This window comes from Amblyraja radiata, chromosome 17 (genome assembly GCF_010909765.2).
Source record: "Amblyraja radiata isolate CabotCenter1 chromosome 17, sAmbRad1.1.pri, whole genome shotgun sequence".
NCBI lineage: Eukaryota > Metazoa > Chordata > Chondrichthyes > Rajiformes > Rajidae > Amblyraja > Amblyraja radiata.
Window position 1 is genome coordinate 35,536,957 of NC_045972.1, and position 16,708 is coordinate 35,553,664.

Here is a 16,708-nt window from a genome sequence, read left to right on the forward strand (position 1 = left end):
TATTGCTTACGTTTTTTTTTCCCCAATGAGCCAATGAAATTCAACGGTCAGCACCGGCTACAACTTACGAGAACCTACGAGAACCTTCGACCTCCTGGCAACCCACTGGGACCTCCTGGCGACCCACCTATAGCACATGAATTCTCGCTACTCTCCATGGCGGCTTAATTCTGGTCGCCGCTAATTTTTCAACGTGTTGAAAAATTCGCGGCGACCATAATGAGACCGCGACTAGATCCCAGAATGCGGGAACTCCTCACGACCATGAAGGCGACTCCCCGGCAACCACCCGCGAACATGTGGCGACCATGTGGTGACTGTATTGTCTCCAGCAGTCCTCTAGAAAGTCGCCTAAGTGGGACAGACCCATTACGATTTTAAATCTCAAAAATACAACTTTAGTTCTTTATCACTTGTCCATTACTGTAGGATTGGAGTCACGTATAAACCGGACGAGAATACAGACATAAAATGCTGGAGTAACTCAGCGGGTCACGCAGCATCCCTGGAGAAAACAAAAAGTTTTCCCCGACAGGAGATCTGCAACCAGCATGATGTGACTACTTTCAGTATAAGCAGCATCTGCAGTTCCTTCTACACAGATAAGAATGCATATCCCTTACCCAAGTGAAAGACTCTATATCATTAATCCATACCAAGCTATTCCAATTCATGTTTTCATTAGGGAAAAAATACAATTCCAAAACAGCATCAAAAACACAATCAGTATAATAATGAATGAGATTTCTGTGCCACTATTGAAATTCCATGAGCATGCTCAAGAGGATGGAAGCCAAATAAAGTCACCAATTCCCATGTGTGTGTATGTGTACATATTTGTAGGTTTCCGTGAATGCGTGTGTGTATGTGGGAGAGTAGGAGAAGAATAGAATTCAGTAGGTTGCAGGTTTCCTTCCCAAGGGAACCAGGTGGGTTTTTAATCACAATCGAGTGGATCTAGGTCATTATTCCTAATGAGTTTTTGAATTTGCAATCACAGATTATTAATCGAGTTTAAATTCCACAGCTGGTATGCTGGGATTTGAATAGGTCTCTGAACTAGTCTGGTAACTTAACCACTGCGCCACCACTGTACTGAAAGTAGCATGCACAGAGGGCAAGAATTTATCAATGGAGGCAATCCAAAACTAAAGGGCATAAAAACAAGCTGAATACTAATAAATCCATGTGGAATGCAGGAGAAAGTTATCTGAGTGGAGAATGGTTAAAATCGCAACTGGTGGGTGCAGCACGTAGCTCTGCTGCCTCACTGCTCCAGGGATCTGGCTGGTGTCTGTGTAGAGTTTGCTTATTCTGTGATCCTGTGGATTCCTTCCAGGCACTTCAATTTCCTCCCACATGCAAAAGATGGTTAATTAGCTGCTGCAAATCACCCTAACTGCAGGTTAATGGCAAAAACAATCAAAAGGGAGTTGATAGACATGTGCGCGAGAGAACTGAGGAGATGGGGGACCGGGATTAATGGGATTAATGGGAGCTGACATGGGCCCAATGAAGCAAATGGCCTCCTCCTTTGTTGTTGTAAGGAGATGTTATCGCAGGTTGTGGTTGAGGTGAATAGGTTGCATTTATGGTAAAGTGAGGTAAACATATGAGGGAGACAGGATGATGGGAATGTAAGCAATAGCTGTCCCTTGAAAATCAAACAGATTTGGATGAAATAGAATGTGAGAAGACTTGAGTGGAGTGTAAATATTTATGTCGACCAGTTGAACTGGAAGTATGAGGAGATGGTAGTAAATACAATTTGAAAACTGGGATGCAAGTGATACTAGTGACTGTCCTCAAGGGTAGTAGAGCAAGTTAACACAGCAATTAACAAGATTATGAAATCCTTGCCTTTGAGGATTAAAAAAAAAAATTATCAAATGGAAAAGCTTTGGATTGCACAATTTAGTTTGGTTGTGTGTAGAGATTGAATACTAACTTTTGAAAATAAATTGAATAAATCTGGTAGAGAAGATGATTAGGGACTGTGAGAAGGGATCCCGTGAGTGGGCTAACTTGATTCTTCTTTAAAGATGTTGCATTATTGATGGACTGACTGTCCTCTGTCATCTTTCATGTTCATCAATGAGATATGGGCTTGATTCTGAGCCAGAATCTGCACTGTACAATTCCATAATGCTATGGCCTGCTCCTGTGCTGTACATCCTATAACATTCATAAAGCTCTCATCCAGTTTTCATCCCAACAGACCACGTCTGGATTCCACAATAGTCAGAAAGAGCTTGCTAAGTACAATTCTTAATCATGTTGGACCAAAGATCCCAGTAAGATCTCACTCAGATGTACGTAGTTCTATCTTCCACCTGATAGCACAATGTTATCACTGAGTGACATCAACAGTAAATTACTCATTTACTCTGCTGTGAGCATTAATTATTCCAGAGCCCTATACTGCAGGGCTGCCGTTGGAGAGGAGGAATCTACTTACATTGCTGCTCTTTATTTCACAGGCGAATTGCTACTTATCTCTAAGAGCTTTCAGTGTGCACACATCAATCAACCTGTGCTGTTTGCAGCATCCTCTCAGAACAGTAAATAGAGTTAGGTTACAGTGTGGACAAGATTTGTTCTGTCTTGCATTGACTTACAATCCGCACAGGCTTTTTGAGAAAGTACCTGGCATGCTGATTCTTGGCATTTTATTAAAAGATTCATACACAATCATATCTGCAGCAGATTTTCCTCAATGAGGCTAATTATTCTACTATGGAAATATTCCAATGTACAGTATCACAAACCATCTTTCCACTAAACACGTCCAATCTATTGGACTTGAGGAGAATTAATGTGGAAGCAACACCGAGCATAGCTCAATACATTGTCATTGCGGTAGTTATAAAAAAATTCAAAGCTCATTGCCAAGATGGTGATATGGAAACCAGCACCAACTTTGGAGCCTCTGAAACAACACAGAATAACTTTGTATGTGGTGTTCCTATATGAGTAGTTAGTGCCACAGTGTTAAAATCAGCATCCTGGCCCACCCACCACTAACAGCATTATTGCCTTGGGCAGGTATTGAGCAAAGCTTGAGTTCTCTTGTAGGGAGTGAAGGGATATATTAAAAGGGTTGGTCCCATCACCATACCTGTCTTCAGGATGGCTGAGCTGTGGGGGGGGGGGGGGGGGGGGGAGAAATCATTCACTCTCCCTCTTGCCCAGGTAACACAAATATGAGGAATGGAACAATATACCTCATAGAGGGGGGGGAAAAGGTGATCCCACTGTCACTGTTGTCATTGTTAAACCAGAATTAAAAGTCCTTTTCATTGCATTATCATATTTTCCTTCAAATCTGGTGATATTTGAATCGTTAGAGTGTTGCTGTCCCAGTTTCCCCACCACGTCACAATGGCCACGATAAACACTGTTGAGAAACACACGTGTGTGGCTGAGCCCCACAGAGGCCGAATTCTCATCTTGTCCAAGGTTGATTCATTATAGAACATTTCCACATTACCCTGGGTAATTATCCCCCTAACGTGTTATGAGTGAGGGGGTAACAAACAGCAGATCACTGAAGGTGCACTTAAATTACACTCTAAATCTGTGTCCCACCAAACATCAGGCAAGCTATCACAAATGAGCCATTGCCCGTAGACATTACAATTCCAAAACAGCCTCAAAAGCTCAATTAATATGATAACAATCCATTAAATGAGATTGATGTGCCACTTTATTGTAATCCCCTGAGCCTGCTCAGGAGGTTGGAAGCCTAGTGAACTCACCAACTGTGTGAGCTGTGTGAGTATTTATGGGGGGGGGGGATTGTGAATTAAGAACTCGATAACCTGCTGAATATTTTCACCTCAGGGACGAGAGATCAGGGATTAACAACAACACTGCTGTCTTTCAGGTGCAGCTACTACCAAGTTTATTTTGCTTCTCCTCTTTCTCTTCCTTTCTTTCCCCTCTCTAATTTACTGATCACTGAAATAAGTCTCATTTTTACCTGACTCATCACTTCTTGGCTTATAGTTGCAATATAATAAACTGGCTGGTGCAGGTCTGCAGAATCGCAGAGATATAACATGGAAACAGGACATTCAGCACACTGAGTCCCTGCCAACCATCAAGCATCTATTTACACTAATCCTACAATAATCCTATTTTTAAAATTTTCTCCACATTCTCATAACTCTGGAGTTAATTTACAGTGGTCAATTGTGGCAAGGTGGCGCAGCGTAGAGTTGCTGCCTCTCAGCGCCAGAGACCAGGGTTCGATACTGACTACAGGTGCTGTCTGTATGGAATCTGTAAGTTCTCCCTGTAACCACGTGGGTTTTTTCCAGGTGCTCTGGTTTCCTCCTAAAGTCTAATTAACCTACCTTTCTGCACATCTTTGAGATGAGGGGGGAAACCTAAGCATCGGGGGAAAACCCTCTCACTGGTTTGCCCTCACATCCGAAAGGTTGGTAGGCTAACTGGTCACTCACTGCAAATTGCCCTAATGTGCAGGTGAGGCAGAGAGTCTGGTGATAGTGGCATGAGTGTGGGAAGAATAATAGGATTTTCACTGAAGGTTCTTGATGACTGGCACAGATTCAATGGCCCAAAGGGCTTTTCCGTAGTGTACGATTTTATATCTACACAGAACACCATGTTATTGCATCAGAGTCGTCTGCCTTGTTGATTCTGCAGTCCTTGGACATTCCTCATCAGTTGTTAATCTGCATGGTTTTCTCAATTCTATTTTCAATTGGAACACCATGTGTCCTCACGGCCTGTACTAATGGTACAGTTGTTCTGTGTTCACCGCCATTAACAGTGCCTGGACATCATTTTGTTCGAGAATGATTGCCAGGAGATAGCCAGGAGGAACAGCAGTGCCAGATTAGTGGTTGCAGATTTAATGGTGCAATTCTGTCAGCAACCTCTGGAATATGTGACCTCGCAATGAGGCATGGAAATCCAAATATTGTTGCCAGATATTCACTGCCTCTCTGCGGGGCACTCGGCCTTGCAGGCCTCTCCCGTATAATCATCAAAATGCAACAGAATAATTAATGTTTTGGGTACTTACAAAGTATTTTTGGCATTGAAAATTCTGTCTCCCCCATAAATGTTACATGTTGTTGCATAAGGTATGTGAATTTTTGGCACACCATGTTATAATTACTGCTTAACAACCTCCCTCATCTTAACATGTTTTATTTGTGTTGATTGTCGTAGGCTCAGAATTATTTCAATATACCTTTAATAAAAATTACATTAAAAAAAATATTCTAGCTTAAGAATGCATGTGCAGACAAGTCTTTATTTAATACTCAGTAGTTGAAGTTTTTACTTCTCACCTGGTTTACAGGTGAGAATCCTTCCATAGGACTGGCCGTTCAGTCTGTGGATAATATCACCATTGCTGGAACTCAAAAGGGCCCTAAGGCTGAGATCTGACTGCAATCAACATGGAAAAGATGAAGCCAAATGCTATGAAGAACGTTAGTTCTTTCTGGGGAATCAGTGTCGTGCACCATTTGCCACTGATTGGGACAATTTGCGCCAATGACTCTTGTACTGACACGAGAGCTGCTGGCATTTAGATTTTTATTTTCTCTATTAAACATAAAACCCAATCATATAACCATCTGGAAATAGGTCCCTTGCCTGCGTACGCTGAGAGTATCATTTGTCCCGCCAAGTGCAGGTTGCACAGATACCCAACATTATCAAACCCTTGGCTAGGATCTACAAGTCATTACCCCATTCTTAGCCTTAGCTCAGTGGTTGTACTGAGTGGGATCTGATGGGTTAACCCAGGTTGCATGACTACTTTATCCAGGTTAAATCTGCAGTGTAGTGCCGAGGGAAAGAGATGCAACTATCTGGAGGTACTACCTTCTTAATGAGAGCTACACCTGAGGCCTTCTCTGTTTGCCACATGGGAAACCATGGCTCCATTCAAAAAGGAGATGGTGAATTTATCCCAATGTCCCATTCGATATTTAATCCACATCCAATATCATGAATGAGACTGGCCGTTAGCATTTCCTACACTCAAGCAATGATCACACTTTAAAATTACATGTCTATCTGAAACATTTTGGGGCATCATGTTCATAAGTAATAGGAGCAGAATTAGGCCATTTGGCCCATCAAGTCTATTCCGCCATTCAATCATGGCTGATCTATCTTTCCCTCTTAACCCCATTAACTTGCCTTCTCCCCATAACCCCTGACACCCGTGCTAATCAATGAAATTGTTAAAAAATAAAAACATTTCTGATGAAAGTTCACTGGGAAGTTCACTGTTTGTCTCTCCATAGATGCTGCCTAACCTGCAGAGTAGTTCCAGAATTTCCTGTTTTCATTTCAGATTTACAGCATCTGTAGTTTTTTTTGCGTTTTATTATGAGATTGGTAAGGCTTCATGTAAACTCAAGCCTTCCATTCTTTCCTTCCTCGTGTGACTCTCCCCTGCCTTTCTGTAATCTCACCAACACTCTGTGTTTGAGACAACACACTGAGATTAGCTGCAATCTGTTGTACATTACTATTCCAGCCAATTTGCAAAGCAAGGACAGCATCAGATGATCAGTTTATCATTAGAACATAGAACCTAAAACAGTACAGCACAGGAACAGACCCTTTGGCCCACAATGTCTGTGCCAAACATGATACCGAGTCTTAAGATAGCAGAGTCAGGGGATATGGGGAGAAGGCAGGGACAGGGTACTGATTGGGGATGATCAGCCAACCTCACATTGCATGGCGGTGCTGGCTCGAAGGGTCGAATGGCCTACTCCTGCACCTATTGTCTATTGCCTATCGAGTCCAACCCTTATCTAGCTGCCCGTAATCCATATCCCTCCATAGCTATGTGCTTACCCAAAAATCTCTTAAATGCCACTATCATATCTGCTCCACCACCACCCCAGGCAGTGTGTTCCAGGCATTCACCACCCTCTGTGTAAAAAAACTTGCCCGCACATCTCCTTTAAACATTGCCCCTCTCACCTTCAAGCTAGGTTCTCTAGTATTTGATATTTCCACCCTGGGAAATAGATTCTGACTGTCTACCCCATTAAGGTAGTGCGGCTGCCATTTAGAAGGATTTGCACACTCAATTCCTCCCTTCATCTCAGGTAGCGTCAAGTGGAGAGAATTTCCACCTCTGTATTAGAGTGCCCTTATATACAGGAAGGCACAAGATAGCAATGAAATACATTATACAGTGTGTGCATGGCAAGAGTGAGATATGACTATCAACCCTTGCCAAAACACAGTTGTCAGATCATTTTGAGAATTAAAGTTTTCCTTTGAGTCAAATTAAAAATAGATCAACTATCAAAAGACAGAAAGTAAAGGTACATCACTGCTGGGCCCAATGAGAGAGTACGGGGGACTCTTCACTACTGCTGGGACCAATGAATAGGGGAACACTTCACTACTGCTGGGACCAATGAATTGGATCTGATAGGAAAATAACCTGATTCCTGATTTTGAAAGAACGATTCACAATCCATAATAAATGAGGGGATGCTGCTGCTGCACCCGCTGAGTTCCTCCAGCAATTTTGTGTACCTTCGATATTCCAGCATCTGCAGTTCCCTTTTGAACAATAAATGAGGGGATCTTGGATCACAGCCAGAATATTCAGCAGGCTTCATCAAAATTTGCCAAGCTTTCGGCACTCCTTCCTTGTCACTGTGCCAACATAGTGGAACTCCGACTGTGCTGTTGTGAGACCTTTGTAATGTGAGTCGATGGAGGCACACTGCCAACATCTCCAGGGCAGCTGGGGTCGGAGAGTCGGTGCTGGTACACTGCTGGTCATCACAGCCTGACAGCAAATAAGTTGTCGCCAGTGTTCGGGGAAAAAGGTGGAATCTGGGGGGAGTTGGTGGGAATGTGGGGAGGACAAAATGGGATAGGTGTAAATGGGCAGATGATAGTCAGCGCAGAATCGATGGGCCTGTGCCTGTGCCCTTCTGATGAAGTGGCATCAGTGCTTCTTGTTTGCTTATCCTCTGGATGGAAAGGAATACCAATCTGGGATGTGTAGGAAGGAACTGCAGATGCTGGTTTAAACTGAAGATAGACACAAAAAGCTGGAGTAACTCAGCGGGACAGGCACCATCTCTGGAGAGAAGGAATGGGTGACTTTTCGGGTCGAGGCCCTTCTTCAGACTGAAAGTCACGGGAAGGGAAACTAGAGATATAGACGATGATGTAGAGAGATAACGATCAATGAATGGAAGCAAAAAAGTAACAATGATGAAGAAAACTGGGATGGCCATTCCATTCCCAAATTTTCTCACCAAGTTAAACGGAAGTCATTTCACCCCGTCGTGCCTATGCTGGCTCACATAACTTTTTCCATGACACCACCTGTTTCCTCCTTCGCCTGTTCTCCCCATATTCCTGCCATTGGTACGAGGAGGGTGGACACTGGACTTGCAGTGCTCAGTCAGGACATGGGAAGGGGTTGCGTAACAGCCGAGAGGGCTGGGTCTGGGTCTGGGTCAGGCCTGATGTTGGACAACCATGAACCAGGATGGGAGGAGAAGCCAGGCCGATTCGGAGGTCAGGGGCCGGGGTGCGTGCCAATGTTGGTCTGTCATTTAAAGGAAGATGAATGAAAACCTCAGAGTGCCTGGACCCTGTTGCGTGACAAGATCTCAGCCATTGGAACCAAAGCTCTGGGGTTTTGTAGGCTGCATAGGGGAAGCAGGAAATATCCCATAGAACTTAAGGGCCTCAAAGTTTTCTGAGTTTGAGTTTAGTTTATTGTCACGTGTACCGTGGTACAGTGAAAAGCTTTTGTTGTGTGCTAACCAGTCAGTGGAAAGACAATACATGATTATAATTGAGCCATCCAGAGTGTACAAACACATGATAAAGGGAATGACATGAATATCATTTAGTTCAAGATAAAGCCAGTCATGTCTAATCAAAGATGGTTTGAGGTCTCCAATGAGGTAGATATAATTCAGGGCTGTACTCTAGTTGGGGTAGAATGGTTCAGTTCCCTGATAACAGCTGGGACGTTACTGTCCCTGAATCTGGAGGTGTGCATTTTCACACTTCTTTTGCCCGATGGGAGAGGGGAGGTGAGGGAGTGGCTAGGGTGCTGCTTGTCCTTGATTATGTTGGTGGCCTTGCAGAGGAAGTGTGAGGTATAAATGGAATCAATGGTTTGTGTGAATTTCTTGCGGTCTTGGGTGGAGCTGTTCCCGAACCAAGCTGTGATGCATCCCAATAAAATGCTTTATACGGCGGATCTGTAGAAGTTGGTGAGAGTTGTTGGGGACATGCCAAACTTCCTAAGCCTTCTCAGGATGTAGAGGAGTTGGTGTGATTTCTTAGCCGTTGTTTCAATATGGGCGGTCCATATTGGGTGATCCATGGGTGGTTTTATAGCTGTTACTCTGTGTATTCACCGCTTTAAACAACTACACATTTAAAGAACTCAACCTATCTATTCCACCGGCACCCCTATTACCCTTGAGAACCAGAGAGATGCAAAACTCTTGTTACTATTAGGGAGGCACAATGACACAGCAGTAGATTGCTGCCTTCCAGCACTAGAGACCCGGGTTCAATCCAGGATGCTACAATTTCCTCCCACACTTCAAAGACGTACAGGTTGTAAACCTACTTGTAGGTTAACTGGCTTCTGTAAAATTATCCCTAGTGTGTAGGATAGAACTAGTGTACGGGTAAACATTGGTCAGTGTGGATTCTTGTTTCTACGCTGTATTTCTAAAGTATAACAGGTAAAATTCAGCAAATATGTGTTATAAGATCCTTGGCTCTGGGTGATATGGGCCTGGTGAGTGATTGGAGTAGTTCATGGCACCTTCTAAACCCACTACCAGCTAGAAAAACAAGGGTGCAATAAAAGAATGGGAACAACATCACCCTCCAAGCAGCATACCATCCTGACTCGGAAACATATGACCGTTCCTACACTGTCACTGCATCAAAGTCCTGTCACTCTCTCCCTGACAGCATTGTGTGTGTATCCACACCTCAATGATTGCAGTGGTTCAAGAAAGCAGCTCACCATCACCTTCCCAAGGGCAAATAGTGATGGGCAATTCAATGCTGGCTTAGCCTGTGAAGCTCACATCCCTTGAATGAATAATTTTAAAAAATCCACTTTCAAACCTCAATGTTACAGGCCAGCTCAGTGGCTGAGTACAACGACTTCATGCACTCGGCATTGCTTGGTGGGTGTGTCACAGCGTCCAATGGAGCCGCAACCTTGATGAGCAACTTGCGCGTCTCCCTGTCCAGTGGTGTGGGAAGGAACTGCAGATGCTGCTTTATACTGAAGATAAACACAAAATGCTGGAGTAAGTCAGTAGGTCAGGCAGCATTTCTGGAGAAAAGGAATAGGTGACGTTTCGGGTTGGGACCCTTCTTGCTTTCCAACCCAAATGGGTTCTGACCTGAAACGCCACCTATTCCTTTTCTCCAGAGATACTGCCTGACCCTCTGATTTACTCCAGCATTTTGTGTCTATCTTCGGTGATTGATTTAGAGTTTGATTTAGAGCGTTGCGTTTCCTAGATTTGACTCTTCTACAGCAAACCATTTCCTTTTGATCCATACACAAAGTGTCTGAGGAACTCAGAAGTTCAGGTAACATCTCTGGATGGAATGGACAGGTGATGTTGCGGGTTGGGACCCTCCTTCACACCTCAAGAAGGGTCCAGATCTGAAACATTGCCTATTCATTCCCTCCACAGATGCTGCCTGATCCACATAGTTCCTCCAGCACTTTGTGCTTTGATCAAGATTCCAGCATCTGCAGTCTCTTTGGATGTATTCCAGCCTCACCACGTGCTGAGGCCCAGATTAACAGCAAAGTTACACGTGATCTGAGTGGAATTGTTCAACAGAGCAAACATGAAGAATCCACGATATAATTAAGAAAAGAAACCCACGAACTGACTGCATGGCCTCAACGCCAGCGCTTGTCAACAGTGTTGCGGGGGATCCTGTTAGTTGACGTCATGAGAGCACATCTGTTCCACTTTTGCACTCAGTAACTAAAGCACAAACTGGAGCCCCTGCAATGCGATTACTGCAGCAGGAGTTTATTTTAACTATTTTTAACCAGAGTTGATGTTTTGGGTCAATAATCTTTCGTCAGAATCTGGCGAAAGTTAACGCTCTCCCCCTGGGTGTGCGTTACCTGAACTGTGGAGTATTTCTAGCACTTCTTGTTTTCAGTTAATATTTCCAGCATCCGCAGTGTTTTGCTTCTGAGGCTGGTGAGGAGTTGAAAATGAGAGGAGTGGCGCTGCAGGACTAAACTTCTGCCAGCAGAGTCCCCCACAGCTCTATCGCAGCTCAGCAGATACATCTGGTGGCAACACCCGAACACTGCAGGAGTCTGACACGCCAATCCCAGACACAGTGGACGACAACTGGGCTCCGACCCATTTTGCATCACTCCCCACATCAATGGAAGAGATACCAAATGGCTGCCCGCTCATAGTCGCCTGTTTTACCGTCACGGAAGGTCAAGAACCACTCGAGATTGATTTAGAGTTTGATTTAGAGCGCCGTGTTTCCTAGATTTGCCTCTTCGACAGCAAATACAAAACGGCTGTAAATTTCACCACTAAACACGAGTGAATGGTGAAAACCAGGAATGAGATTGAGCCGAGATGTCACCAGGCCCCAAAGGCTGGCATCGTTGTGGCCAGAGGTCCAGAATTCTGGAGTTAAAGTGGACAGTTTCACATTTCTAAAATCTTCCCACTGCGTATCTTCTCCCCACTTCTCTTTGATTGGGATTCCTCTGCTGGTTACCAGCATTCTACAGGTTGCTGCGTTCACCTATTCAGCTCCTTCTACAAATTAATTACAAACAAACCATCTATTACCTCGTCTGACCACCCATGTAATCTCCCAGTTTCTGCTGGAGGCTGCTGAGGGTCTGTGTAACTCTAACCTGTAGACTCGGTGTATCCCCTGTCTAGAACGCCCTTTAATGACTCTTATGCTCCATTATTTGAACTTCTCCATATTCTATCAGCAAAAGTCCTTGACTTAATGCACGGTACAACACACAGCGACCCAGCACTTCCATTCTAACTCTGCAGCTGCTCAATATTGCTCAAATTTATTTCTGAAACGCTGCAAAAGCTTCTCCCCTCCTCATGCTCCATGCCTTTCAATCTACAATACAACAGTTCAGGAATTCTGCTGGACACAATTCCCACCAGTGACCTTGCAACAGTCATGTCCTCCAAATTCCAGCCGGGCAAGTGCCCTGAGCCTTGCGACCAGAATGTCCTCACTTCTCCACGCTTACTCCATCACCCAGTCCTTCCCCCTGTATCTGAATTGAACTCTGGTCCCAGTGAGGAGGTGAGGTGAGGACATTCAGTTTTATCTTGAATCCATTCCATTTGCCATCCCTGCACTCCGTTGACGGGGGACTCTGTGCGTCCTCGTGAGCCGCAGCCTCCCTCAAGCCTCTGCCGTTGTGGTCCTGCCCTCACTCCAGCCCCCCTGCTCATGAAATGACCGTCAACACTTCCATTCCCATACGAGCCGACGGGTCTCCAGGGCTCCCTTACGGTACTCCGCGTCGACTCCCAAAAGCGCTGCGGTCTCTGGCCACACTTGTCTGTCAGCTCCTCAAACGTTCCTGACATCTTATCTCAAACTTTCCACTGATTTTATTACCCAGTTCCTCCTGCCTGGGTGGGTCCCCCTCACATCTCCTTTTAATGCTTCCTCACTTTTCCATGCTTCCCATGTTGTGATGTGAGGGCGAAGTTGCCTTAGTGGGATGGCCAATGAAGTATCTTCATTCTCTGGGTATGATGCTAACGGCACTTTCTAATTGTGTCTTGTTTTCCTGCACAGTCTTATTTCCTTTTTACTCTCTTGTTGAATTTTTAAGTATCACTAATATTTTATGTGCGTTGTCTGGGTCTGTGTTCCTGTGATGTTGCTGCAAGCATGATTTGCATTATACCACCCTGTACTTGTGCATGACCATATTGGCAGTATTGTGCACGACAATCGACATTGCACCTCACTCAACTTGTGCATGACAGACTCAACATTGGTTTGACCCAGCACAGTATCCCACACATCCCCGATCAAAGGTGAATGGGACACACACATATTGAGAGTGTACTCACTATTGCGCAGAGTCATTCAGCTGGTATTCACGGGCGCGGCTGAAGCATTCCACCATCCCGGAATCAGACCAGAGTCGCTGCATGCCGCCCAGCAGCTCCGGGGAGAATGGTTCCGTGTCCTCCATTCGGACCACGACATCGCACACCATCTTGGCATCAGCCTGGGGAGAAAGAAAAATCCGTCAGAGTGAGACAGTAACAAAGCGGATCAGCAAGGGGGAGCAAAAAGTCAATCACATCGTGGGAAACCACAGCACCGATCTCGTTTGGCCATGGGAAAGAAGAACAACAAGCCAATCCCATGATGCTTGTCGTTCTGAGGAAGGGTCCCCATGCAACACATCGCTTATCCATTTCCCTCCACAGATGCTATTATCCTACCTACTGAATTATTCCAGCACCTTGTATTTTACAGCATCTGTAGTTCCTTGTCTGCCCACATTATGCCAATGCTCTTCAGCAAGCCAACCCAGCTAGGGCTTGTTCCAATGATTGGAGGTAACCCTACAGAACTCATCCATAACTCATCCATAACCATTACAGAGAAAGGTTGAACAAGTTAGGGCTTTATTCTTTGGAGCGCAGAAGGTTAAGGGGGGACTTGATAGAGGTTTTTTAAATGATGAGAGGGATAGACAGAGTTGACGTGGAAAAGCTTTTCCCACTGAGAGTAGGGAAGATTCAAACAAGGGGACATGACTTGAGAATTAAGGGACTGAAGTTTAGGGGTAACATGAGGGGGAACTTCTTTACTCAGAGAGTGGTAGCTGTGTGGAATGAGCTTCCAGTGAAGGTGGTGGAGGCAGGTTCGTTTTTATCATTTAAAAATAAATTGGATAGTTATATGGATGGGAAAGGAATGGAGGGTTATGGTCTGAGCGCAGGTATATGGGACTAGGGGAGATTATGTGTTCGGCACGGACTAGAAGGGTCGAGATGGCCTGTTTCCGTGCTGTAATTGTTATATGGTTATATGGTTATAACGAGCCAGACAAGAGGATTATGACCCAGTTGGCAGTTAGAACAAACCTCCAGAAGGAACACCACTAACTCAAGATCAATCTTGGACCTGCTGGTCCACAAGGACTAGCAACAACCCCAGGCCGTATTGTGAATGTTTGTTCATTTGTAGGTAGAAAGAGTCTAACCATGATTCAATAGGAGAACTATTGTAGCCACCATTTGTGAATGTTGTAAATGTCTATTATAAAGAGGGAACAATGGGCTGGTCCACCAGGTCCACTGAAAGAATGAGAGAAACACTCAAAGATCACATGGAAACGTGAGAGAAAATGGGAGCAGTGAAGACAAACCACGTGACCCCACCTCTTACACACTCCCGGCAGCTATCCTGAGTTCATCTTCCGATACAGCAAACTCCAGCTAATCACTGGATTACTGGTTAATATGAATTTTCCATCAAATGATTCTTGTGTAAACTAAAGGCTTGGCATCTCGGCATCAATCAACAGTGAACTCGAAAATAAATCCACCCTTGTAAAGAAAAACAGAGGGCTCTCTGGTCCAAATTTACAGAAGATGTTGTTAACTTGGAGGTACAGCATGTAAACAGGCCCATTGGACGACCGAGTCATCGATCACCCGTTCACACTAATTCTATGTTATCCCACTTTCACATCCACTTGTTATACATTGGGGACAATTTACAGAGGCTAATTAATCTACAAACCTGCTCGTCTTTGAGATGTGGGAGGAAACTGGAGCACCCAGCGGTCACAGAGAGAACGTGCAAACTCCACACAGACAGCACCCGAGGACAAGATTGAACCGGGATCTCTGGTGTATAAAGCAGCAGCTCAGCCAACTGCACCACAATGCTGTCCTACTATAATATGTAATATAATTATATATTATAATAATATTATACAACATAACTGTGTTGAGTACAACAGTCAGTGTAGGAAGAAGACCAAAGATTGTTAAGGGTTTGGACACGCTAGAGGCAGGAAACATGTTCCCGATGTTGAGTGAGTCCAGAACCAGGGGCCATAGTTTAAGAATAAGGAGTAAGCCAATTAGAACGGAGACGAGGAAACCATTCTTCAATTAGAACGGAGACGAGGAAACACTTTTTCTCTCAGAGAGTGGTGAGTCTGTGGAATTCTCTGCCTTAGAGGGTGGAGGTGGGCATATGGAATAAGCTTGCAGAGGAGATAGTTAAGGCATTTATTATAACAACATTTGAACAGGAGCATGGACAAGCAAGGTTTAGAGGGAAGGTACACAAAAATGCTGGAGAAACTCAGCGGGTGCAGCAGCATCTATGGAGCGAAGGAAATAGGTGACGTTTCGGCCCGAAACATTGCATATTTCCTTCGCTCCATAGATGCTGCTGCACCCGCTGAGTTTCTCCAGCATTTTTGTGTACCTTCGATTTTCCAGCATCTGCAGTTCCTTCTTAAAACAAAGGTTTAGAGGGATATGGGCCAAACACAAGCAGGTGGGACGTGTGTAGATGGGGCATCTTGGTCGGCATTGGCAAGTTGGGCCGAAGGACCTGTTTTCATTCTGTATGACTCTCTATGACTCTATTGCACTCATGATTCTCACATATCTTACACATGATCTCCTTTGAATAGCAGGACACACCATCCTCAAGTAGGAGGTTGGACTAATGTCCCACCATCCAAGAGAATGGACTGGTAAGAACTGATACATCTACACCTATGGCATCTCCACCAATTGCAGCATAAGATGAAGCGCTCATCTTGTATCAACTAATAACCATTCCACGTGTAAACTGGTCTAGTACCGTTTGCACCCCTTATTGTTCCTTGATAACTTTGTTCAAACCTGGAAAACCTCATGCAATTTTAAACTTGGTTATGGGGTGATCATAATTACTGATGCGCTAAAAGCAATCTTTGCCTCTGTTGCCCACGGCAATCAGCAGAGAGACACCAGTAATACAGCCTGAGACATTGATCCCGTCGACACTACAGCTTTCCCTCGAACCCCACCTCCACCACCATCCCCGGGCAACAGGTTCAGATGCCGAGGGAAACCTGCACAAGATGTTCATCTGCACTGCTGCACCATCAGGTCCAAACTAAAGCAGGTTTGGTGCTACTCAGAGGATTCGGCATCATTTGGGAGCAAGTCAAAGGAAGGTCACCATTGTAAACCGTTTAGTTTCTCTTCTTGTGGATCAGCGATCCTCGACCTCACTAATTTGTACATTTATTGCAGGTGTTATGCTTGCAATTCAAGTTAAAATGGCATGAAGTTTTAAAGGTTTCAAAGCTTTGAACAAAGTTGTCAGTGAACTTCAAAGGCATGAATTTCTTGCTTGACTCGCAGCTGCTCAGCATTAATTTAGATACAGAGGAAAAGGTTTAAAGCAACAGGTTAAAAGCTGTTATTAATATTTTTAGCACACAACCACGTGTGCATAGAGACTCACACGCTCACATACACACACACACGTGCATACATTCACGCGTGAGCGCACACACACACATGTGCACACATTCTCATACACACATATATGCGTACCTGCACACACACACTCAAGTGCATACAAAATCTTTGAAATAAAGAGGGAA

The 16,708-nt window shown here is 44.5% G+C and overlaps 1 protein-coding gene across 3 annotated transcripts in view; it reads right to left on the bottom strand.

Annotated features, from left to right (window-relative positions):
• gnao1 (G protein subunit alpha o1) overlaps window positions 1-16,708 on the bottom strand; it is a 198,480-nt gene that overhangs the window by 39,733 nt on the left and 142,039 nt on the right. For all 3 annotated transcript variants that reach the window (XM_033036144.1, XM_033036142.1, XM_033036143.1), the window contains exon 4: window positions 13,143-13,303. In XM_033036144.1, coding sequence (XP_032892035.1) covers window positions 13,143-13,303 — 161 coding nt within the window. The remainder of the gene's footprint in view (window positions 1-13,142; window positions 13,304-16,708) is intronic.